General features: G+C 29.1%; 5 protein-coding genes across 5 annotated transcripts in view; all 5 read right to left on the minus strand.

Moving 5' to 3' along the window:
* LOC123272239 overlaps positions 1 to 2,804 on the minus strand; it is a 16,462-nt gene extending 13,658 nt beyond the window's left edge. Inside the window, exons 1-2 of the mRNA XM_044738939.1 lie at positions 1,245 to 2,804; positions 356 to 454 (exon numbers count right to left, since the gene is read on the minus strand). Of these exons, the coding sequence (XP_044594874.1) occupies positions 356 to 454; positions 1,245 to 2,701 (1,556 nt within the window). The 5' untranslated portion in view covers positions 2,702 to 2,804. The remainder of the gene's footprint in view (positions 1 to 355; positions 455 to 1,244) is intronic.
* LOC123272247 lies at positions 2,661 to 26,261 on the minus strand. Its single transcript, XM_044738946.1, has 6 exons — positions 24,775 to 26,261; positions 13,713 to 14,147; positions 10,529 to 11,451; positions 8,201 to 9,577; positions 5,345 to 6,827; positions 2,661 to 4,353 (listed from the first exon to the last, which is right to left on the minus strand). Exons 1-6 carry the CDS (start codon positions 26,017 to 26,019, stop codon positions 3,034 to 3,036), a joined length of 6,783 nt encoding a protein of 2,260 aa, XP_044594881.1. The 5' UTR covers positions 26,020 to 26,261; the 3' UTR covers positions 2,661 to 3,033.
* Positions 5,193 to 9,827, minus strand: LOC123265136 (slit homolog 3 protein-like). The gene is made up of 2 exons (XM_044728789.1): positions 9,627 to 9,827; positions 5,193 to 6,723 (listed from the first exon to the last, which is right to left on the minus strand). Exons 1-2 carry the CDS (start codon positions 9,748 to 9,750, stop codon positions 5,324 to 5,326), a joined length of 1,524 nt encoding a protein of 507 aa, XP_044584724.1. The 5' UTR covers positions 9,751 to 9,827; the 3' UTR covers positions 5,193 to 5,323.
* Positions 8,179 to 9,620, minus strand: LOC123265151 (toll-like receptor 6). The gene has a single exon (XM_044728810.1). It carries the CDS (start codon positions 9,604 to 9,606, stop codon positions 8,194 to 8,196), a length of 1,413 nt encoding a protein of 470 aa, XP_044584745.1. The 5' UTR covers positions 9,607 to 9,620; the 3' UTR covers positions 8,179 to 8,193.
* On the minus strand, positions 14,979 to 16,253 carry LOC123265172 (leucine-rich repeat-containing protein 70-like). The gene has a single exon (XM_044728825.1). It carries the CDS (start codon positions 16,227 to 16,229, stop codon positions 14,994 to 14,996), a length of 1,236 nt encoding a protein of 411 aa, XP_044584760.1. The 5' UTR covers positions 16,230 to 16,253; the 3' UTR covers positions 14,979 to 14,993.
* Positions 26,262 to 26,595: the final 334 nt, after the last annotated feature.

Below are 26,595 nucleotides of genomic sequence, written 5' to 3' on the forward strand. Positions count from 1 at the left end.
CTTGGATCAAGATACGTATTTCTTGAATCAAGAGAATTAATTTTGTTGGGATAAGTGAAATTTCTTGTGTCAAAAAAAAATTTTTTTTTCGCCCAAGAAAATAATTAACAAGAAAAATATTTTCTTGGTTCAAGTGAACCATTCTTTCTGTGTATCGCATAATTTTGATAGTCAATTACAAGTATCGAAGAATCTAGAATGATTTTCTCTAAAGCCGGTTCATGTTGAATGAATTGTACAAGTCCATTGGTGTAATTGAAGCTGGTGAGCATTTTTGAGCTTAATCCCAACCTAAATAGTCAAAAATATACAAAGTGAACGCTTTCGGTCGGAAAAATCTTTAAAATCAAATTACCTTGGAACAAAAGTTTTACTCTTAATTGACATTCTCTCTTCGCCATTTTTACCCCACAAGGCTTCGAAGCATCTATCGTTACCCCGTTCGATGTTCGAACTGTGCATATACTCATATCATTTATCTATTCTTCAGTTATCTAAGAATAATTTCCCCTTAATTTTAGGACCACAAATTAAAATAATAAGTCGTGTCTTACCTTACTTAAGTCAGGAACTACTGCAGTGGCGTCAGGACAAGAATTTGATATTAATTCTTGAGAAAACGCTCCGCTAAGTACGCAACAAAGAATAATTAAACCGAACATTTTTACAAAATTGATCTTTCGGATATTTTTTAAAAATTACTTCTCTTTAAGTACCATTGTTTTCACCTGATTAATCTGAAATTCAATACGTACTTCAATAAAACAATGGATTCGATTTCTCAATCTCATAAAAAATGACAGGTTGTGCTGACAGGTGTATGCAAAAATTATCATAAATCATTTAATTTAGATTTTATATCAATTTATTGAATGTTTATTAAGATTAAAAATAAGCTATTGATAACAAAAAAAATAATTTCATCACTTAATTATTCTCAAATTAAGGTCTTAATTAAATTAACATTTTTTACAAAAACCAACATTTTTATTTTAATAATTTTACATTAAAATTTTTCCTTGATGCTCATAAAATTATTAGCAAAGCTTTTTAGATTTTTAAAAAATTATAATGGAAAAATATGATCAAAGGAATTAGACCATAAAGTACATAAATGATAATAAAAATTTTTTTTCACTGAATTTACAGAATAACGTTTTATTTATTTGAGAGATTATAAAAAACTGATCAGTATGAGTTTATAATAATTAAAAATTGTAGTTTTAAAAAAATATTGAAAATTTTAATGATAGCGGTTTGAACAATGCTGTTGACAAGTGTTGCAATGCGAAGAAGATCCCATTTCAAGTTGCTGATGACCCATTCCTTCCATGTCTATGATAGCATCTTCCGACAGAGCTCTCAAACCGCTCAAACTCACCAACTTAAATGGATTGTTCCCAATATTCAAGAACATCAAATTTCCAGTCTCTGTCAGTTCCAAATTCGAAATATTCGAAAAGGAATTATTTTGCAAGTACAAAAACTGCAAGCTAAATAGCGGTAGTATCCAATATTCGGGTAAAATTGTGAGTTTGTTTCCAGAGAGATCCAATGATTCCAACGAAGATAAATTATCGAAGAATTCCGATTTAATTTCGGTGATCTCATTGTAGCTCAAATTCAATTTTCTAAGATTGGACAATCCAAAAAAAGGCCAGTCTTCTAATAAAGAGATGTTATTATGTGAAATTGAAAAATTCTCTAAATTTTTTATCGCGCTAATATTAGGAACGGATTTAAGTTGGTTGAAGTCTAGTTTTAAGATCATCAAGCTTGACAAGTTGTCAAAAGTCTCGTTAAAAAATGTTTCAATTTTATTATGAGACATGTCTAAGTACAAAAGTTTACCCAGATCTGCAAATGAATCTGCTTCGATTTTCGTTAGCATCATTGAAGAAATTGACAGAATTATCAAATTCACTGCACTTTTCAAGGTCATTCCTTGACAGTAACCAAAATTTCCGCAAAGATTTTTTATTGGGTTCCCATCGAGAGTTAACACAATTAAATTTTCCAGAAAGCCGCTTTCGAATTGTGAGATGCCGTTGCTGTTTAAATACAAATAACTCAACGACGCCGGAAGAGTTTTCATGAAACTTACGGATGAGAGCCGGTTTTCGTTGAGGTACAAGTGAGTCAAATTTGGCATTATATCTTTTAATGTTAATGAATTTTCTGTATATAAAGACATTATATTATTCCGTCGAAGGTACAATTTTTTGAGATTTGGCAAATAATTAGTTCGATTCAAAGATAGAACATATAATTGACTCGATTTTCTTTCTCTGTATATCCTTACTTTATCATAATCATTGTAATAGCCATAAGAATCATCATGAGTTTTGTAAATAGCTGCGTCAAGAACCAATGTTTCAATACTCAAATTTTCTCCCAATTCTTCAAACTGAAAAATATTTCCAGACAGATCTAAATACACCAAATTCGGTAAATCATCAAACGCACCTTTTTCGATTTTAAAAATGTCATTATTTTTCAGAAAAACATGAGTAATAACTGAACTCTCGGCGAAAGACTTTTTTAAGTACTTTATACCCGCATTTGAAAGATTTAATACATTTTCACTGCTGATATTAGTGTTCAAATTAAGGTCTGTTGAAAAGTAATCTTCTTCACAGCTTATTGAAACACACAATGCAACGAAAAATACTAAAAACTTTAACATTTTTTGAAATAACATTTTCTTACGTTAAATAATATTTAGTAATGAAGTACTCACACTGCAAATGCGTTATAGTCTGAAACTGAACCCTCCTAGCCTTTTATATTAGTCTGGTGAAGATATCTTCTTTAAATAAAAACAATTTTGTGCAAAGAATGAAAGACTGCTATCGCGTCATAAAAAAAAAATAATCATATATTCGTAGGAATAAGAATAAACACCATAATCGCCAATACAATACTGATAAATTTAATATGTTCTGGAAGTCTAAAACTGATAATGCAAAAAGTATTTATTTATTTTACTGTCGATAAAAAATTCACAGCCAATTCGTCGACTATCTCCAATATTTAAACATTGATAAAAACCAAAAATAGCAAAAGCCAACTAAAAGATTCAATAGAATTTTTTCCGCTGTCAGCAAAGCTATAATCCATTTCCGGAAGCTCCCAGTCATTTTGAGGATCTACAAGTTTTATTATCTTGGTTGTAGTCTCGCCAAATACCTCTGGGTTTATTTCGTCCAAAATATTGCTGCTCATATTCAAATACGCCAATTTTGGCAGTCCGCAGAACATCGACGAATCGATAGCTTTTATTCTGTTGAAGGTTATTGATAAGTACTCGAGGTTCTTCAAGCCGCAGGTATCCGGAACAGTGTCCAGTTCGTTGTGATCTAGATGAAGAATCCTCAAATTTGGAAGATTGTCAAAAGTATGATCCTGAATTTGGTAAATTTCATTGTGCGACAGGTCTAAGAAGAGCAAATTTTCCAAATCTCTAAAAGAATCCACCTGGATATCTTGAAGCTCTATTCGAGACAGGGAAAGAACTTGCAAATTTACGGCACTGTTCAAGGTCAAGCCATCGCAGATGGCTATCTTGCTACCGCACAAATGTTTGATCGGGTTTCTGTCAAGCATCAAAAGTTTCAAATTTTTCAAAAATCTGCTTTTGAACTTCGATATGTTGTTGTTCGTCAAATACAAATGCGTGAGCGTTGAAGGGAGAAATTCTACGAAGTTTGCTGATGAAATACGATTGTTATCCAGATAGAGATACGCTAAACTCGGCATGATTTCTTTTAGAAGCGTAAGATGATCCAACTCTACATCTTTGATGTTGTTATTGCGTAAGTACAAACTCCGAATTTTCTTCAACTTCATCGAAACAGCTGGCTTGAAAACAACATCTTTCGCATAACTTTTTCGCCAGTAGTGTTTTATGTCTTCTTTCTCCCGAGATTCTTCACAACAAGTGTATCCCTCAATATTTCCTCTCATTATCGCTTTATCTAGCACCAAAACCTCGATTTTGCATTCTTCAAAAAAATTTAATTCTTCTAAAGGAATCAAATTGCCGGTCAAGTTCAAGTAAATCAAATTAGGAAAACTTTCAAAAGCGCCATCGTCGATTTTCCAAATGTTATTGTTCGTCAAATAGATGTGCGTTACCAAATAATTGGTCGGAGATTTTTTTAAATGCGTCACTCCCATTTTAGAAAAATCTAAAGTGTATTTTAATTCTGTATCTTCGTCGGTCGTAACACTGGGTGATGTTACGTTTGTTTGATAACCTAGACGGCACATTGATAAGGCAAGAATCGCGCACAATAGGTTATGTCGCAACATTATTGTTATTTTCATTTTATTATAAATATAGAACAAACTCTAACGCTATTTTGAGCGATAAGAAGAAACTTATTGTTTATTATTATAATTATTAATAATACTGAAAGATTATAAATACACTTGAACTTGATTATTTCATAATACTAATTTATTTGTCACGTAATAACTAAGCCGACATGCGAAGGTTACTCAAGGTCTGAGCTCTGGTGTGTAGTGTGTATGTTAGTGCGTATACTGACCGGCTTATGACGCCACTGTGTAGTGTAGGTTCGAATGTAAATAGATATCTTCATTATCGCATTTGTATGGAACTTTTATTCATTTGTCGACGAAAAAAGTTAGTAAAATTATTTATAGTGAATAAAGTAAATTTCTTCAATGAAAAGAAGAATTATTTTGTTATTAATAAGATGTGTGGCAGAATTATTTTTTTTTTTATTTTAACGAGTATAGCACAAATAAGATATATTTATACATATCTTGATCTTAAAATGGTTATTTTATCTTCAGGCTATATAATAAATTTAAACTATTGCGAATTATTATCTTCATTATCGCATTTCGACGAAATTTTTATTCATTTGTCGACGAAAAAAGTTAATGAAGTTATTTAAAATGAATAAATTAAATTTCTTCAATGAAAAGAAGAATTATTTTATTATTAATAAGATGTGTGGCAGAATTATTATTTTTTTTTTTTTGAAAATTTCAATGAGTATAGCACAAATAAGATATATTTATACATACCTTCTTCTTAAAATAGTTATTTTATCTTCAGGCTATAAATTTAAATTATTGCTTATTACAAAAAAAAATATAAAATAATGACATAATTAAATACAATTAAAATTTTGAAAAAAATTCAACACAAATAAAAGTTATAATAATATATAAATTGATTTATTGAAGGAAAAATATGTAAGGAATTTTTATTTGCGAAAATATTGCAGAAAACAATTACAAAATTGATAAAATAGTAAAAATAAAAGTAGTTCTTATGATTTCTACATTATTCATAATCATTTGAAACTTCTTGATAATAATTGCAATTACTGCAATATGATCCACAAGATCGGCAGTGATCCGAAGATCCGAGATCTTCTGGCTCAACACACTTCTGGCATTTCTCACATATCTGACATTGGTCACATCCAATCTTCTCAACATCCACCGTCGTACTCTCCGGCAAAGTCTTCAATATTTTAATATTAATCGCCTTCAGAGGATTGCTTCCGATACTAAGATACTTCAAATTCTCAGCCTTGGTTAACGACATACTAGCGAGACTTGTAAACAAATTGCTATGCAGATCCAAGTGCTGCAAATTCGACGTTAAAGGTATCCAATTGTCAGGCAAGATAACAAGTTTATTACTCGAAAGATCTAATTTCTCTAACTCAGCAAAACTACTAAACGCTTCGGAATTAATCTCATCTAAGATATTATTGCTCAAATTTAGTTCTTTTACTTTCGACAAACACGACATCGAATCGTCGATTATTTTGATCTTGTTGTGAGCCAACGAAAAAGATTCCAAATTTTTCAGACCGCAAACGTCAGGTATACTGTCCAATTTATTGTGGTCCAACCGCAGTGTCATTAGATTCGTCAAATCGTCAAAAGTATGTTTAGCAATGTCTCCAATCTGGTTTCGTGATAAATCTAACAATAGCAAATTTCCCAGGTCTTCAAAAGAATTAGATTCGATATTTTGAAGCTGAACATTTGACATCAACAATACTTCCAAATTTGCAGCACTTTTCAGAGTCATACCGTCGCAATTTCCATAAGTACCACACAAATTTTTGATCTTATTGTCACTAATTTCTAAAGTCTTCAGATGATTCAACGACACACTCTCGAATTTGGATATTTTATTGTCACTCAGCAACAAATCGGTCACAGTTGACGGCAGAAATTTAATGAAACTTACTGAAGAAATGCGATTGTGCTCCAGGATAAGATGAGAAATATTTGGCATTAATTCCTTTAACATTACAATACTAACTCCATCAATCGATTCAATATTGTTGTTCCTCAAATACAATTTTTTCAAATTCGACAGCTTCATTTGGCTTTTAAGAATAATTGTATTGCCCTGGTTTGAACTTATTGTTCGGAAAAAATGCACTCTGTTGCACTGGTTTGATAAAGTAATATTAGGATTGTGAACAGGGTTCATAATCGCATTGTCCAAAACCAACACTTCAATTTTTGACTCGTTTCCAAAATTCAGTTCATCAAACGGTATCAAATTTCCAGTTAAATTAAGATAAACCAAATTCGGTAAGCTATCAAAAGCACCTTCTTCGATTTCCAAAATGTCATTGTCGGTCAAAAACAGATGGGTTATTACGGAACTATTCAAAAAAGACTTCTTTAAACGAATTAGTCCGGAATTTGAAAAATCTAAAGTCGATCTGTCGTTAATTATCAAGTTATCATTAACAGACAATTCAGTGGGACTTAATGTCGACGAAAGATCGAACGAAACTTGGTGCCAATCTTTGAGTCTGTAAAGTTTGCAGTGAATTGAAACACACAATGAAATGAGTAAAAATGAGACACTATGTCCAAACATTTTTATTTTTTGTAATGCAAGATTATTGCTCTTAACTTATGACTGGATCCCTCAAAGACTTCCAGCAGACTGTCGTTTAAAAAACTTTAAATATGGTTGGTTGGATCGAGTCATCATTTTCATGCAATATTGTCATCCTTCTTTTATATTTAAAAAAATTTGATAATAAATTGTATACTATCGCATGAGCAGTGATAACTTTTTGTTTACGGCTTCTCTTCATATAAACACCCACCCTTCTTGATATCAAACAGTCGAGTTATTTTATTCTTACAGTTAAAATGATAAGATTGGAAATATTTTTTATATTTATTAACTTTATCATTTTATAAAAATGAAACAAATTCTTATCAAATTAAAATTTACTTTTTATTGCTATTAAATTTAAATTAATTTATCAATAGTTATAATTTCTGCGAAAATAGGAAACCTTTTCAAATTTTTCAATTTTCCATGAATTCCTTTCAATATTAAAATCTTCTAAACTTGTAACACCGATTACAGAATAATATACAATACAAAATAAATTTTATGTCATATCGTAAATGATTTGCAAAAAATTGCTGCAGATAAATTTAATTTATAGTCAAAAAATTGATGATAATTTTTGCACTTACCTTTTTATGCAAAAAAATTAACTGTAAAAATTGACAATAATTTTATAATATTATAAACGACATTATTAAAAATAAAAAAAAAAGAAGAGAAAAATAATTTTTGTATACTATTTTATAAACTAATTTATTTGTCGAGTAATAACTAATCCGAAATGCGAAGGCTAGATAAGGTCTGTATTCTCTAGTGTGTAGTGTATATTAGTGTGTATACTGACCGGCTTATGACGCCACTGTGTAGTGTGTATTCGAATGTGATTAAATATCTTCATTATCGCATTTCTACGGAATTTTTATTCATCTGTCGAGGAAAAAAGTTAATGAAGTTATTTATAATGAATAAATTAAATTTCTTCAATAAAAAAAAGAATTATTTTATTATTAATTAGATGTGTGACAGAATTTTTTTTTTTGAAAATTTAAATGAGTATAGCACAAATTAGTTATATTTATACATACCTTCTCCTTAAAATGATTATTTTATCTTCAGGCTATAAATTTAAATTATTGCTAATTATAAATATATGAAATAATAACATAATTAAATACAATTAAGAATTTGAAAAAAATTTAACACAAATAAAAGTTATAAAGATATATAAAATGATTTATTGAAGGATAAGTATTGAGGAATTTTTATTTGCGAAAAAATTACAAAATTGATTATAGAGTAGTTCATTATGATTAATACATTGGTTCATAACCCTCTGTAGGATTATCGTCGAAAAATTGTTGGCAATTACTACAATATGATCCACAAGATCGGCAGTGATCCGAAGATCCGCGATCTTCTCGCTTAACACACTCCTGGCATTTCTCACATATCTGGCATTTCTCACATATCTGACATTGGTCACATCCAATCTTCTCAACATCCACCGTCGTACTCTCCGGCAAAGTCTTCAATATTTTAATATTAATCGTTTTCAGAGGGTTTTTTCCGATACTAAGATACTTCAAATTCTCAGCCTTGATCAACGACATACTTTCGAGACTTGTAAACAAATTATTTTGCAGATCCAAGTACTGCAAAGTCGACGTCAAAGGTATCCAGTTGTCAGGCAATATAACAAGTTTATTACCCGAAAGATCTAATTTCTCTAACTCAACAAAACTACGAAACGCCTCGAATTTTATCTTATCTAAGAGATTATTGCTGAAATTTAGTTCTTTTACTCTCGACAAGCAAGACATCGATTCGTCTATTGTTTCGATCTCGTTGTGAGCCAAAGAAAAAGATTCCAAATTTTTCAGACCGCAAACGTCAGGTATTTCGTACAATTTATTGTGGTCCAACCGCAGTGTCTTTAGATTCGTCAAATTGTCAAAAGTATGTTTAACAATGTCTCCAATCTGATTTCGTGATAAATCTAACAATAGCAAATTTCCCAGGTCTTTAAACGAATTAGATTCGATGCGTCGAAGGTAAACATTTGACATCAACAACACTTCCAAATTTGTAGCACTTTCCAGAGTCATACCGTCGCAATTTGCATAAGTACCACACAAATTTTTGATCTTATTGTCACTAATTTCTAAAGTCTTCAGATGGTTCAACGACATACTCCCGGATGCGAATATTTTATTGTCGTTCAGCAGCAAATCAGTCACAGTTGACGGCAGAAATCGGATGAAACTTAATGAAGAAATTCGATTGTGCTGCAGGTAAAGATGAGAAATATTTGGCATTAATTCCTTCCACAATGCAATACTATACTCATTAATCGATTTGATATTGTTATTCCTTAAATATAACTTTTTCAAATTCGGCAGCTTCATTTGACTTTCAAAAATAATTGTATTACCCTGGTCTGAACTTTTTGTTGGGTATTCCATCACTCTGCTGCATTGGTGTACTGAACGAATATTAGACTGGAGAGTAGGGTCCTTAATCGCGTTGTCCAAAACCAACACTTCGATATTTGACTCGTTTGCGAAATTCAGTTTATTTAAAGTTAAAAAATTACCAGTTAAATTAAGATAAACCAAATTTGGCAAGCTATCAAAAGCACCTTCAGCGATTTCCCAAATGTCATTGTCGGTCAAAAAAAGGTGGGTTATTACAGAACTGTTTAAAAAAGACTTGTTTAAACGCATTAGCCCGGAATTTGACAAATCTAAAACCGATTCGTCTTTAATTGTCAAGTTATTGTTAACAGAGGATTGATCGAGTTTTAATATTCCGCAGTGAATTGAAACACTCCATGAAATGAGTAAAAATAAGACATTATGTCCAACCATTTTTATGTTATGTAACGCAAGATTATTGCTCTTAACTTATGACTGGATCCCGCAAAAACTTCCAGCAGACTGATGTTTAATAAGCTTTAAATATAGATCAATTTCATCTAATATCGTCACCCTTCTTACTGGAAGAAATTTTATAATTAATTGTATACTATCGCATGAGCAACGATAACTTTTAATTTATGATTTCGCTTCATTTAAATACCTGCACTTCTTGAAATCAAACATACGATTTATTTTATTCTTACAGTTAAAATGATAAGATTGGAAATATTTTTTATAATTATTAACTTTATCATTTTATAAAAATGAAACAAATTCTTATCAAATTAAAATTTACTTTTTATTGCTATTAAATTTAAATTAATTTATCAATAGTTATAATTTCTGCGAAAATAGGAAACCTTTTCAAATTTTTCAATTTTCCATGAATTCCTTCCAATATTAAAATCTTCTAAACTTGTAACACCGATTACAGAATAATATACGATACAGAATAAATTTTATTTCATATCGTAAATGATTCTCATAAAATTACTGCAGATAAATTTAATTTATAGTCAAAAAGTTGATTATAATTTTTGCACTTACCTTTTTATACAAAAAAATTGAGAAATATTTTTTATTTTATAAATGACATTCTTAAAAATAGAAAAAAAGAAGAGAAAAATAAGTTTTTTACAATATTTTATAAAATAATTCTAGTAAAGTACAGTTTTTAATTATGAATATGAAAAAATTAAAATATTTAGGAATTAGATATAATTTTTAGTATTCATCAGAATTTCCAAAAGTATTCAATTCCTCCAACGAAGGTAAATAATTGAACGCTGTGGCAGAAATAGGACTAAAATAGTTGTGCGAGAGATCCAAATTCTTAATTTGTGTTAGACCAGAAAAGTCGGGCAGGCTGGATAAATAATTGTTGTTCAAATAAAGAGTTATCAACTTTGATAAATTTTTAAAAGTACCATCTTCAATTTTTTCAATTTTATTATGAGATATATCCAGATATTCAAGATTTTCCAAGTGATTGAAATCATATTTTTCTATGACCGTTTCTGTAACTGCATACAACCCTAATGATTTAACCGGCATTCTTTCGTGCACAAGTTTCAATATTTCGTTGTTATTAAGATACAAATGAGTGATTGACTTCGGCAACTTGTCAAGAAAATCCAGGTATTCAATATCATTGTAACTCAGATAAAGATGAACGAGATTCGGCACAGTCTCTTCGGTCAATCCGTCGATCCGAGTGATTCGATTATAACGAAGATACAATTCTCGTAATGTTGGCAGATACAATACTGCTGATACGCCGACACCTGGATTGGCTCCGATAGATAGCTGCATTTCTCCAGAAGGTCCACTAAAATTATGCAGCGCACCGTCTAAGACAAGCCTCCCAAGATTGGTCAAATTCAAATTTAACGAATCAATAGAATTTGCTGTTAAATCCAAAGAATATAAATTTGGTAGTCCAGCAAATAAGCTGCTGTCAACCTTTGAAATTTTGTTATATGGCGCGTGTATAAATGTTAATTCCGAAGTCTCGTAAAATCTACCATCCAACGAAGTTATGTTCTTATTTGAAAGGTCAAATGCAATTGCGTGACCGTCCGACGCAGTTGAAATACTCGACAGAATCAAAAGAAGAAATGCACTTTTTAAAATCATTTTTAATTTATAAAATAAACTTTATGATTTTTAATAATAAAGAAGTGTGTATGACGGCTGAAGAAAACTTAGTGACTATCGGAAAAATTATTCAACATCTTTTATATGTACCGCCAACAGAAGCCTAGATTTTTTCCCACATAAATAAGATTATTAGTTGATAGTCTTCAAATATATATTTAGGAAACTCCAAATCGATGGTCTTCAAACAGAGCACGAATAAATATAAATAATTTTAGTGATTTAACTTGTTTACAAATAGAAGACATCTAGTGAACTACTATGATATCATATGACCTTGTGTGACCCTAAACTTCTCGAATTTTTTTTATTGATCTAAAACACTCACACTTCTTGATATCAAACAGTCGTGTTATTTTATTCTTGCAACTAAAATGATAAGATTGGAAATATTTTTTAAATTTATTAACTTTATCATTGTATAAAAATCAAACAAATTCTTATCAAATCAAAATTTACTTTTTATTGCTATTAAATTGAAATTTATTTGTCATAATAAAAATTAGACTTTATTTATTGGTGTTCCATAAACAATAACAATGTTTTCTGCAAAAGTTGACAAACTTTTCAAATTTCTCAATTTCAATGAATTTCCTCGAATATTTAAATATTCTAAACTTGTAACACCGATTACTGACATGTTACCAAAATTTTCAAAGAGATTATCATGCAAATAGAAGAAAAAGTTGATAATAATTTTTGCACTTACCTCTTCATGCAAAAAAAATAACTGTAAAAATTGAAAATCATTTTATATTATAAGCGAGATTCTTAAAATTAAATAAAAAGAAGAGAAAAATAATTTTTTTATAATATTTTATGAAATAATTCTAGTGAAATACAATTTTTAATTACGAATCTGAAAAAATTAAAACATTTAAAAAATTGTATACAATTTTTAGCACACGTTAAAAATGGATCAAATTTAAATATTAATAGTTTTAAGGAAGTTCGAGCGAATCTAATGTAAAAAATAATTTCCAACTTTGAGCTTTGAAATTATAAATATACGTATAAATAAATACGTAATTTATCTAATCCCAAAATTTAAAAAAGATTCACCGTTTAGTTACTTAGATATTAAATTTTAAAAATCACATATTTTATCTCCTTATACACGGGCTCTTATGGCGGACAAACGTTTTCTCGAGACTTTAATTATTTTTTTCAATATTAACCTCCCAACTTTAACGGATAAAAAACAATACACAAAAAACTTGGATTATTGCAAAATATAAAAACAATTTAATAATAATACATTACCGATATAATTTTTGAAATATTTAAAGTCAAATTTTATGTTTGTAACTGGTTTATCGTCAGCCATTTATTCGAATAAAGATTTGGCAACATCGCGTCAACAGCTGAGAAAAAAGAAAAGGATAGAAATATAGTTACAGAGAGAGAAATGTTTAACTCACACACTCATCCACGTCTCAGTTATGGGTATAATCAAGCGCACTATTGCCAAATCTGTTTATTTATTCCGGTAAGTAATAAATACCAAAGTCATTTTATTACTTTACTTTATTAAATAAGTAAAAATTATCAATTATTAAATTGTTTAAATTATTTTAAATTAAGAGCGGTTTATAGTTGATTTTCAAACGTGTTTTTCTCATGTATGTGATAAAATTTCGAAAAAAAAACGCTTGGCTCTTCGATAGATAATTAAATTATCTATCGAAGAGCGAAGCGCTTTTTTGGAAAATTTTCATTCATTTATGCATAAAATGCGTTTTAAGATTCCATTTGTTGTACAAGTATGACAGAGATACTTTCGTTTGTCCAATAGAGGGCGAGAAAGAGGAAAAATGTAAACCCTTCTTAAAATAAAGAATTTTGACAGATTATGGGAAAACTAAAATTAAAAAAAAATTTTAACACTATTTTGACTCATTAGTTACGCTTGATCTTCCTTAACTTGTACATTCCATATCTGATTCCTCGAGATCCATAGATTCAGGATTTCCAAAAATCTTCAATTCCTTCAACGAAGATAAATAATTGAACGCTGGAGGGAAAATACCTCTAATATTGTTGTACGAGAGATCCAACTCCTCAATTTGTGTTAGACCAGAAAAGTGAGGCACGCTGGATAAAGAATTGTTGTTCAAACGAAGTGATATCAACTTTGATGAATTTTGAAAGGTATCATCTTCAATTATTTCAATTTTATTATAAGACATATCCAGATGCTTAAGATTTTCCAAGTGATTGAAATCATATTTTTCTGTGACCCCTTTTACACGTACGGGCCGCCCTAATGATTCAACCCGTGTTCTCTCGTGCACAAATTTGGATATTTTGTTGTTATCAAGATACAAATGAGTGATTGACTTCGGCAACTTGTCGATGAAATCCAGGTATTCAATATAATTGTCACTCAGATAAAGATGAGTGAGGTTTGGCACAGTCTCTTCAGTCAATCCGACGATCTCAATGATTGTATTATTACGAAGATACAATTTTTTTAATTTTGGCAGATACAATCCTGCTCGTACGCCGAGACCTATTTTGGTCCCGATAGATAGATACGTTCTTCCAGGAGGTCCACTAAAATTACGCAGCGCATTGTCTAAGATAAGTGTCTCAAGATTGGACAAATTCAAATTTAACGAATGAATGGAATTCCCAGTTAAATCTAAATAATTTAAATTTGGTATTTCAGCAAATGCACTGCTGTCAACCTGTTAAATTTTGTTATTTGACGCGTGTACTGCTGTTAATGCCCAAGTCTTGAAAAATTTACCATCCAACGAAGTTATGTTTCTATTTGATAAGTAAAATATACCTGTGGGAATGTCCAACGCAGTTGAAATACTCGACAAAATCAAAAGAAGAAATGCACTTTGTAAGATCATTTTTAATTTATAAAATAAATTTTTTAATCTTTAATTTAATAACAACAAGTGTGTATGACGGCTGAGAAAAACTTAATGACTGCCGAAGAAATATTTCAACATCTTTTATATGTACTACCAACAAAATCCTGGATTTTTCCCCACGGAAATAAGATTATTATTTGATAGTCTTTAAGTATATCTTTGAGAAACTCCAAATCGATGGCCTTCACTGATAGAAGAATTTATTTGTATTAAAAAATATTTGTTAATAGTTAACAAATCATTTATTAGAGACCATTTTTTAGTATTAAACAAATATTTCTTAGTATTTAAAATGATTTTTTTGTATTTAATAAATCTGATATTAATAAATCTTCTTAAATGCTAAGAAATATTTGTTAAGGACTACAAAGTGGTCTCTAATAAATAATTTGTTAAATATTAACAAATATTTTTAACTATAAACAAATTCTTCTATCAGAGGTTTTAGTTGATTGAAAACACCCGCACTTCTTGACGTCAAACAGTCGAGTTATTTTATTCTTGAAATTATAATGATGAAATTGGAAATATTTTTTAAATCTATTAACATTATCATTTTATAAAAATCAAATAATTTCTTATCAAATTAAAATTTACTTTTTATTTCTATTAAATTTGAATGAATTAATTAATTTATCAAAATATTAATTAGACTTCATTTATTGCTTTTCCAAAATCAATAGTAATATTTTCTGCAAAAGTTGACAAGCTTTTTAAATTTCGCAATTTCAATAAATTCCCTCCAACATTCAAATATTCTAAACTTGTAACACCGATGACTGACAAATTATCAAAATTTTCAAACAGATTATCACGCAAGTACAAAACTCTCAAATTTATTTTTGAAATCCAGTTCTCGGGCAAAACTTTGAAAGAATTTCCAGAAAGGTTTAATTCTTGCAAAGAAATCAACCCATCAAACGTTTCAGAAGAAATTGAACTAATAAAATTATTGTTCAGGACTAATTTTTCAAGTTTTGGCAGTCCAAAAAAAGATTGATTAATATCACGAATTTGATTATGACTCATAGACAAATATTCCAAACTTTCCAAACCACTGCTATTAAACACATTTGATAAATTGTTGTAATCCAAATGAAGTGTGATTAAATTCGTCAAATTTTCAAATGTATGATCCAAAATTCGATTGATGTTATTATAAGACAAATCCAGAACTTGCAAATTCACCAAATTGAAAAACAAACTCAATTCAACTGTATAAAAATGTGAGCCGTCTTTTGAAATGTTGAAAGGCTGTGATGAGTAAGAAATTTCAGAAAAATTATTTTTATTAAGATATAAGTGAGTCAAAGACATCGGAAGCAAGTGGATGAAATCCGCTTCTGAAATATTATTATCACTGAGATAAAGATGAGTGAGACTCGGCAATCTTTCTTTGGCCAATCCGAATATTTTGACTATATTATTCCCACGAAGATACAATTCTTTGAGTCTGGGCATCAGTAACAAAAGCTGCACAGAATTTTGATGATTAGGCGGAAACTTCCTGTAGTATTTAGCCATCCGGCAGTCGTCAGTGAAATAAAAATCGCGCGGACCAAGAATCCGCAATGTTTTGTCTAAAACAAGTGTTTCAAGATTTTTATGCTTCACTTGCCATAAAGAAAAAGAAAATAAATTTCCGGTCAAGTTTAAATAAACCAAATTCGGCAAGCCGTCAAATGCTTTCTTTTCGATTTCCAAAATATTATTTTTAGAGAGATAAATATGAGTTACAATTGAACTGTTGACAAAAAAATTATTTACACGGAATATTCCTAGGTTTGAAAAATCCATGACAATTTTTGCGTCTTCTGAATTTTTTATTTCACAAAATGCTGTAGCGCAAAAAAATATTGAAAATAACACACTGTAGCAAAACATTCTCGTTTAGTTAAAAAATATTTTTTTTAATTTATAAAAAATAATTATTTAATTGGTAGTTTAAAAATAATTATTTATTAGTTTATTCAGAAACTGAGTAAAAAATGAATAAGACTTTGTAATAAGTCGAGAATTGATATTTTTATGAGTATGATAAGACTTATTTATTTCTTTAACTACTAAAAAAATATATAAATAGCGTTGTGGGTAACCAAATGATAACAATAAAGTGATTTACAGTGATAAAGAGTATGATTTCCGATTTATAAAATAATATACGATACAAAATAAATTTTATTTTATTTCATAAACAATTCAGATAAATCATTGCAGATAAATTTTATTTGTATTAAAAAAATTGATTATAATTTTTGCACTTACCTTATGCAAAAAGAAAATTGACAATTATTTTATATTACAAATTCTTAAAAAAAAAAAAAAAAGAAGAGAAAAATAATTTTTTTATATTTTATAAAATAATTCTAGTAAAGTACAATTTTTAGTTATGAATCTGATAAAATTAAATCATTTAAAAAATTTTATATAATTTTTAATACAAGTTAAAAATGGATCAAATTTTAATATTAATAGTCTTAACTTAAATATTCCTCATCTGATTCATTAAGATCCATAAATTCAGGATTTCCAACAATCATCAAATTCTTCAACGAAGATGAGTAATTGAACGCTGGAGGGGAAATACCACTAATATTGTTGTACGAGAGATCCAACTCCTCAATTTGTGTTAGACCAGAAAAGTCAGGCACGCTGGATAAAGAATTGTTGTTCAAATAAAGAGATATCAACTTTGATGAATTTTTAAAAGTATCATCTTCAATTATTTCAATTTTATTATAGGACTTATTCAGATACTTAAGATTTTCCAAGTGATTGAAATCATATTTTTCTGACCCCTTTTACACGTACGGGCCGCCCTAATGATTCAACCCGTGTTCTCTCGTCCATAAATTTGGATATTTTGTTGTTATCAAGATACAAATGAGTGATTGACTTCGGCAACTTGTCGATGAAATCCAGGTATTCAATATAATTGTCACTCAGATAAAGATGAGTGAGGTTTGGCATAGTCTCTTCAGTCAATCCGACGATCTCAATGATTGTATTATTACGAAGATACAATTTTTTTAATTTTGGCAGATACAATCCTGCTGGTACGCCGAGACTTGGTTTGGTCCTGATAGATAGATACGTTTTTCCAGGAGAGCCACTAAAATTACGCAGCGCATTGTCTAAGACAAGTGTCTCAAGATTGGACAAGTTCAAATTTAACGAATGAATGGAATTCCCAGATAAATCCAAATAAATTAAATTTGGTGTGTCAATAAATGCGCTGCTGTTAACGTTTGAAATGTTGTTGTACGACACATCCAACAATGTTTTTGTCTTATTCGGGGAAAGAATTTTATCCAACGAAACTGAGTTCGTATTTGAAACGTTAAATATAATTTCGAATTCTTCAGGCAGCGTTTGTGAATATACTATTCCCGAAATACACAGTAAAAAAATTTTTCGTCATTGTGTAAAGTGTAAAAATGTTTGTGTAGAATTTAACATTTTAGTGTATAGAATTTAACATTTTTGTATGTTGATTCAACACAATAGTGTTGATTCAACTCAAATTGTGTAAAAAAAGTCATCAACACAAATTTTTATGTTAAATTTGACGAAAAATTTTTTACTGTGTACTCGACAAAATTAAAAGAAGAAACGCTTATTTTAAAATCATTTTTAGTTTATAAAATAAACTTTATGATTTTTATTAATAAAGAAGTGTGTATGGCGGCTGAAGAAAACTTAATGGCTACCAAAAAAATAATCCAATATCTTTTATATTTTCCACTAAATAAGTTTATTATTTGATAGTCTTAATCTTTGATAAACTCCAAATCTTTGGCCTTGAAACAGAACACGAATAAATATAAAAAATTGTAGTGATTTAACTTGTTTACAACTAAAAGACATCTGGTGAACTAATACGTTATCATATGGCCTTGTGTAACCGTAAACTTCCTGGATTTCGAGATTTTTATTGATCTAAGTTATCAAAAATGTATTTACATAATACTAATTGGATAAATAGCTGTTAATTAGCCAGCTGTTTAAATTTAAAATAATTATTTAGTGACTGAGAAGAAATAAATCTTGAAAATTTTGATTGTACTTTTTTATTAGACTTTTTTAAGATTTAATAGCTAAATTAAATTAATTAAATTTTGAAATCAAACATGATTTATTAAACATCTTATAATCTTAACAGTCTACAAATATTAAAAGACGTATGGAAGAATTAATAACGCATAATAAAAAAAATAACGGTTTAGAGAAGAGCAAGTTCAAGGTGGTGATAAAGAGAACAGATGTTGATCTTTCATCCGATTTAATACCAAGAGTCTCATAAAATATTTTTATTTATTGATTTGAGTTTTTACAAGAAGATTTTGCTCAATATTTTTTTAAATTATTATTTTTTTTTATTGAGTTTAGAAGAAATGAAAAATTACTTGTTAATCTTTATTTATACAAAAAAAAAGAAAAAAGAAGATATAAATAAAATATGACGATATTAGAAGTTGAATTTTTTTATTTAATGAAGAATACACAGAAAAAAAAATTAACTTGATTCAAGAGAAAAATTCTTGAACTAAGAATATAATTTTGAAGAGGGTAATTGTCTTGAATCAAGACGAAAAATTCTTGCATTAAGTAAAATTTCTTCAAATCAAGAAAAATTTTCTTAAATAAAAAATTTTTCTACTCAAACCAAGAATATTAAGCTCTTCAAAAATATATACTTGATTCAAGAACATTTTTTTTTCTGTGTAGGGGAGGACGGGGGGGGGGGGCAAAATGGGGTAGGGGGGGCAAAATGGGGTACCCCCAAAATTTCGTAAGAAAATTTTTTTTTTTTTTCAAAAAGCTCTTTCAGCTTCCTAAAATATATTTTAATGTCATTTCCTACAATTTAAAAGAAAAAAAAATTTTTTAATTAAAAAAACAAAAAAAAATTTTTTTTCTAACTTTTCTTACAGTAATTTTTATCGTCATTATGCATCGTAATAAATTTTTTTTCACATCTACGATTACTTTTTCTAAATTTTTAAGTTCTCGTTTTACAAATGAATGATTAAAAAAAAAAAAAAAATCGGGGAGTCATTGATTCCATGCCAGTTTTCGAAAATCAAGTTCTAATCTGATCTTCTCATTTTTAAGGTCCTAGGAACTAGTTCTTAATATTCCTATGAGGATATCTGTCGGTGTGTAAGTGTAAACCTCTAATGTGTCGAAGGAAAATCTTACACAGAAAAAAAAATTTCTTGACTAGAAAACAAAATTCTTGGCTCAAGGAAATTTTCAGGTGTCTGAAGGAAGACTGAAGTTGTGTTGCCCGAAATAAAAATTTTACTTGAAATTCTATTCTTGGTGGAAGTAATTTTTTCTTAATTCAAATTATCATAAATACTTGATGCAATAAATTTTTACATTTGATCAAGATTTTTAGATACTTTAGGGAAGCAGTGCCACCTACTTTAGCTGAGAAAAAAATTTTCTCACCTTGAGAAAATTTTTCTCTTGAATATTTGATACCCATTTTATATTATTTTAGCGTGAAATTATACATATTGAATGAAAAAAAATGATTCAACATTATTTGATCTTCCCATTTGATATGTTAATCAATAAAAATATTAATGAAAATTTACTTCTATCTTTATATTTAATTTTTTGGAGCAAGAGGCTGAATTTTCTCAAAACAAGAAGATTTTCTTGACTTAAATAAATTTTCTTGGATCAAGATACATATTTCTTAAAACAAGAGAGTTAATTTTGTTGGAATAAGTGAAATTTCTTGTGTCAAAAAGAAAATTTTTTTTTCGCTCAAGGAAATAATTAGGAAGAAAAATATTTTCTTGGCTCAAGTGAACCTTTTTTTCTGTGTAAACTAACCATTCTAAAAGAATGTCTTTTTCAAATAACTTCGAAATTTATTCTCGGATAATTTTTGATGTCATAATTTAACTATCAATGCTCAGAAAACTATGTCAGAGGCCGCCAATTTCTTCAAAATCATTTGGTGGGCTTGTGAGATATTTAATTTAAAAAGTAAGATCTTCAGGCCTACAAGATCATTCAACTTGAAAAAATTTTCCTGAATCCCTAAACCAAGAAAGAGAGTGCAAAAAAATTACGAATGTTTTTTTTCGTGCTATTGCTTGGAATTGCGTGAGAACTGTCTAAAAAATTTTTCACCGGGAGATCCAAAAATTAGAATCTTCTCAAGGGAACTCTTTTTTACACGCTTTTTATTAGCTTCACTTGTATGTCAGTTTGTCAGTTTGTCAGTATGTAACTCTCCTTCGCATAAAGAGACTACCATAATGATATTATTTAAATTTTGATTATTATCAACCTAGAACCCAGGTGATGACCTTCCTAGTCATCCTCTGATGACCATCCCGAAGTTATATCTCGAAACCAGGTGTTTTCCTCCGTAGGTTTTCATCGGGAATGGCACAGATAAACCCGTACATCAACCCGGAATCCTCTGATGACCATCCCGAAGTTATATTTCGAAACCAGGTGTTTTCCTCCGTAGGTTTTTTACACGCTTTATATTAGCTTCACTTGTATGTCAGTTTGTCAGTATGTAACTCTCCGTGGGTAATTTGCGCGCCTGAATATTTTTGATAATCAACAAATAATAGTTTAAAAACTAAAAATCACGCTTTTATAAATAAACCAAACTAAAAGTAAAAATAAATAATAGTTTAAAAACTAAAAACACGCTTTTTATAGAAAACCAAACTAAAAATAGAAAATAAATTTTAATAAATTTAAATTAAGAATAGTGTTAAAAATTTCAATAAATATAAATTAATAATAGTGTAAATAAAAATGTATTTTATTTTAAAAAAGCGTGGGGTGCATGGTGTCAATAGTTATAAATATTTTATTGACAGATATGAGTAGAGTGATTATCATTTTGATATCTTAAAAGCACCCCACGCTTTTTAAAATAAAATACATTTTTTATTTACACTATTATTAATTTATATTTATTGAAATTTTTTACACTGGTCTTAATTCAAATTTATTAAAATTTATTTTCCATTTTTTAGTTTAGTTTTCTATAAAAGCGTGTTTTTTAGTTTTTTAAACTATTATTTTTTATCTTGATATTATTTTACTCAAGCGAAACCCGTCAAAATTACTATAAAATTAAAAATTTTTTTGCTACCTCAATTTTTGTTAGGAGTATATTGCGTCAACTATAACAATGTTTCTTTTTTGGGTGATTTGTTCATCTCTCTGGGTTCTTTCGTAGACTTATCGATAAGAAAATTTTATTTTTTTAACGACATTTCATTTTCGGATAATGAAATTTTTTTTTTCACTTTTTCAGGGGGTACCCCATTTTGCCGGTAAAAAAAAAAATTTTTTCTACGGTAACTTGAAATTTTATTATTTTCCTTCAATTACGACTGAAAACGAGAAATATCAGTATATTTAAGTCCTTAAAATCATAACGGTTTCTTAAGTACCCCATTTTGCCCCCCCCCCCCTCCTCTACATGTAAAGCTTAAAGCTAAGAGTAAAAAAAAAATAAAACGATTTACAAATATTATAATTACTTAATATTATTACGTCGAAAACGCAACTAATATTTAATTATTTTTATCCTAGCCGTTAGACTAATAGATAAGGATCTGAAGCTTTATGGGAAGAGGATGAAGTTATAGGATAAGAAAAATGAATTCAATTTAATAAATATATTATAAAATTTTAATACAAAGATTTGAATTATTAAAACAAACATGAAAATCTTAATTAAAGACTTACTTAAATATCATTGTTACCGTTTCTTTACATAATTTAAATTTACTTCACTAACAATTTCTTTTTGAATTTGACGCGTGGTTTCATTGAAACTTACAAAAACTTTTTCGACGTTAACACTAGGACGTCAGGACAACGAGAGCGATACGACGACAGTTTTCCGGGTCTGAGAGTTTTGGTGGGTCCGATAGTTGAAACAGTAGAGGAAAAATGTGCCCAATTAGCTCTCTCGTTTTGAGACTTCCACCCTCTCTCCAAATATTCCGGAAAACTAGCTGTGCATCGACTACCTTGAGTGTTACCTCTTACTATGGTACACGGAGAGAAAAGAATAGAACTTATTCCTATGTAAAATGGTAACCATTACCATGTTACATAGTAACGGAAATTTTTGTGAGAACCCTGTGTAAATTTGTTAATAAAAATCTTAGAAATTGTGATAAAAATATCAACAAATCACTCATTCGATGCGGAATTAAATTCTGAAAATAATGTTGTTTTTTTATTTTTTTGATGAAAATTTTAATTTTTTATTAACAAAAAACATGACCAAAATAAAAAATCTCAGTTTTTCGTAAATAACTCAATAACTATTGATGATATCAAAAAACGGAAAAAAGATCCTTAAGAGGAGAAAATTTCTGAAAAAAAGTCTCGACTCCCGGAACTCTAGCTTGAAAAACAATAATTTTTATTTAATGTTGAAAATAGGGTTCCGCGCAATTGCCGTCGTATTTTAGCATCGGCGCGGCCGTGTGACAAATGTCGCGCGAAACTCTATTTTTAACATTAAATAAAAATTATTGTTTTTCAAGCTAGAATTCCGGGAGTCAAGACTTTTTTTCAGAAATTTCCTCCTCTTTAAGGATCTTTTTTCCGATCTTTGATATCATCAACAGTTATTGAGTTATTTACGAAAAACTAAGATTTTTTATTTTGGTCATGTTTTTTGTTAATAAAAAATTAAAATTTTCATCAAAAAAATAAAAAAGCAACAACATTATTTTCAGAATTTAATTCCGCATCGAATGAGTGATTTGTTGATATTTTTATCGCAATTTCTAAGATTTTTATTAGCGAATTTACACAGAGTTCTCACCAAAATTTCCGTTACTATGTAACATGGTAATGGTTACCATTCTAACATAGGAATGCGTTCTATTCCATTCTCTCCGCGTATATTCTTATATTCATCTATGTGTTTGTGTATACGTAAGCGCATTTACGCATAGACAAAGACATACATGCGTACTGTTTAACATTAAATTATTTATTTTAAAACGTACGAATTAATATGTATTTCAATTTTGTACATCTTATGTATTTGAAGTTAACTTTTAAATATTTAATTTTAAAGAAATTTCTGTTTTTGTTGTTTTATAAATTAATTATTTTATTGTATTATTTTAGAGTTCTATGGTTTAATATTTGTTTATTTTAAATTGTTCAATTATCAAGTTCTATTTGTTTATTTGTTTCATTATTTAAATTTTTGTTGCTTAATTTTATTTTCATCTAAAATAATTATTACTTAATTTTATTGTTATTTAATTTTTTTTTTCTATACATTTTATTTTATTATCAAAAAAAATATATTTCTATTTCGGGTCCAGATAAAAAATACTCAAAAGTCCATTAGGGTATTTGCTCAGACTCAAATCCCTTAATGTAGTCAAGCCCAACTAAATGTGGGAATTTTCCGAGTTGTAGTTAGATAAGAAACTATTTTTCTATTTGCTCGGGTCATAAAATAATTATTTACTGTTCGACCCAGATTAACCGATAAATATTTTTAAAATAATTTCTTTAAAAAAAAAAATAGTATCTAGAATTCTACAGAAAAAAAAAATTTAATAATAAAAGTAAATGTATGTAATTAGTTGTAAAAACATAAAATTATGGATGAATAATTAAATTCTATTTGTTATAAAATAAAAATGTCGAACGTTGAGTCCGACATAACAATATCTAATTAGAAAATACATTAAAAATATTATGATATTTATTAATAGTAATAAAATAAATTTTTTTAAATGAAATAGTAAGTAAGAATTTTAATTTAAAATTAATTAAAATATATAAACAGTAATTTTGTTTTATTGATCAACACAAATAATCCGAATTATAAACTCAAATATCGCGTTCCAGATGCCATAAGGGCGTATACCGGCAAAAGGTCCCGGTGAAAAGCCATAAGGGCGTATAAAAAATTTTTTTTCGGGAATCAACGTAGTTTCATCTGAAATGTGCAGAAATGCAAAAAAAAAATTTCATACGCCCTTATGGCTCCCGGAACGCACCTCGGATGCCATAAGGGCGTATCAAAAAAAATTTTTTTTGGGAATCGACGTATTTTTGTATGAAACGTACAGAAATGCAAAAAAAAAATTTTTCTCCTAACTAAAAATCTTCTTGGACTTAGAAAAAAAGAACAGAATTTTTATTATACGCCCTTATGGCATCCGAGGTGGGTCCCGGGAGCCATAAGGGCGTATAAAAAAAATTTTTTTCGGGAATCGATGTATTTTCGTCCGAAATGTGCAGAAATGCAAAAAAAATTTTATGCGCCCTTATGGCACCCGGGAACCATAAGAGCGTATAATTTTTATACGCCCTTATGGCATCTGTAACGCGATATAATAAATCTTGTAAACTCATGTATAATAATCTTAGAGTTTATTTAGAAAGCAATAACCGTATCTCTGGGTAATCCCATCGAACCGTTTACTTGAATATCATTGCCTCTGATATTTACATACTTAAGACTTCCGAAAGCGTTTAAAGATAAATGTGAGAAATGCTTGAATCGGTTATCGTTCAAAAATAGAGCCTTGAGATTCATCTCAGCGATCCAATTCTCGGGTAAATAGGCTATTTTGTTCCCCGAAAGATCCAAATTTTCCAAGCCGCCCAAATTCCTAATTTCGTCTCTTGAAACCTTGGAGATCTCATTATAACTCAAGTTCAACAGCTTAAGACTCGAAAGACCGCAGAAATCAAACTGCGCGATTTCAGTGAGCTTGTTCTGTGAAATCGAGAGAATTTCCAGACTTTTCAGCTCACAAATCCTCGGAACGCGGCTCAAATAATTTTCATCGAGTTCCAAGATGGTTAATTTCCCCAAATTGTTGAAGGAGTCATCACTGAGAGCATAAATTTGGTTCTTAGAGAGATCCAGGTACACAAGATTCTTCAACCGATCAAGAGGGAGCGGATCGTTTGTAGGAATCGCCAATTTTACGAAACTATATTCCAAATCTGTAAGCGAATTATTCCTGAGATACAAATGAGTGATGGAATCCGGCAAAGAATCCACGAAGTTCATCGAAGAAATCTCATTGCTATCCAGGTACAAATGCGTGATACTCGATCGGTAAATTTGCGAGCCGACTTGACCGACAATTGGCTGTCCATCGTTGCGCGGGTAATTAATTCCATTGTTGCGCAGGTACAAATGCCGCAAATTCGGCAATTTCTTGAAGTTGAACATGATAGGCGTTCCGTAGCAAGGTCCTCTTGATAACTCGCCAAATTCTCCGCGATTAATGATGCAATGATACTTATTAACTGCAGCAGTATCGTCCAAAACAAGTGTTTCGATGCGCGGAAAATTGTTGCCGTGTAATTGCAGGGTAATGTGGTTGTTTCTTGTGAGGTTCAAGTAAACCAAATTTGGCAATCCATCGAAAGCGCCGGCGTTTATCACACACAAATCGTTGTCTGTTAAATACAGATGCGTGATTGAAGAACTGTTTGCAAAAGATTTTTCCAACTTCAAAACACCTTGGTTCGAAAGAGATAACACATTTTCTTCTCTGAGGTACTTTAGTTGATTGTTTCCGTCGTTTGCGTAAATTATACTTTTGCTTTGTGCGGAACTGAACCAAATTATAATAATAAAAAAGAAAAATGGGCTTTTGGTTTGTAAAAACATTTTTTGATTCGCTTTGAGAGATACGGCGGGATAAACTGAATATTTAAAATAGTTCTAGGAGTACTTATACTAAAATGTCTAGTTATAAAATATAGAAATTATCAAAATTATGTCGAGGACGGAGATCTGGTATTTTTTTTTTCATATCTGGGTGATAGGGCAGATTAATCTTTAATTTGTATACTTGTGATAAATTGTGGGGAAGTTTTATGAGTAATCTCACAAAAAATCCGGCTAAGTTCGTCATTTATTAGGATATAAAGAAAATTGCTATTTACTTTTTATAATAAATAATAAAATATAGAAAAATGGTTAATAAAATGTTTGAGATAAAAAAAAATTTTTATTTTATAAATTATATTTATTAAAATACATTCAATTTATTGTAATTGTTTAGATAAATTATTTCTTTAAATTAATATATTTTTTTATGCAAAATGTGAAAAAAATATAAAATTTTCAGATTTAAAAATTTGGAATTTTTTTTTAATTTATAAAAGATTTTTTAATCTTAAAAGAAATTTTTTTCTTTAAGAAAAAAAAAATTATGATATTGTTTTAATTGATTTTTGAAAA

The sequence above is a fragment of the Cotesia glomerata genome, linkage group LG1 (genome assembly GCF_020080835.1).
Source record: "Cotesia glomerata isolate CgM1 linkage group LG1, MPM_Cglom_v2.3, whole genome shotgun sequence".
Classification (NCBI taxonomy): Eukaryota; Metazoa; Arthropoda; class Insecta; order Hymenoptera; family Braconidae; genus Cotesia; species Cotesia glomerata.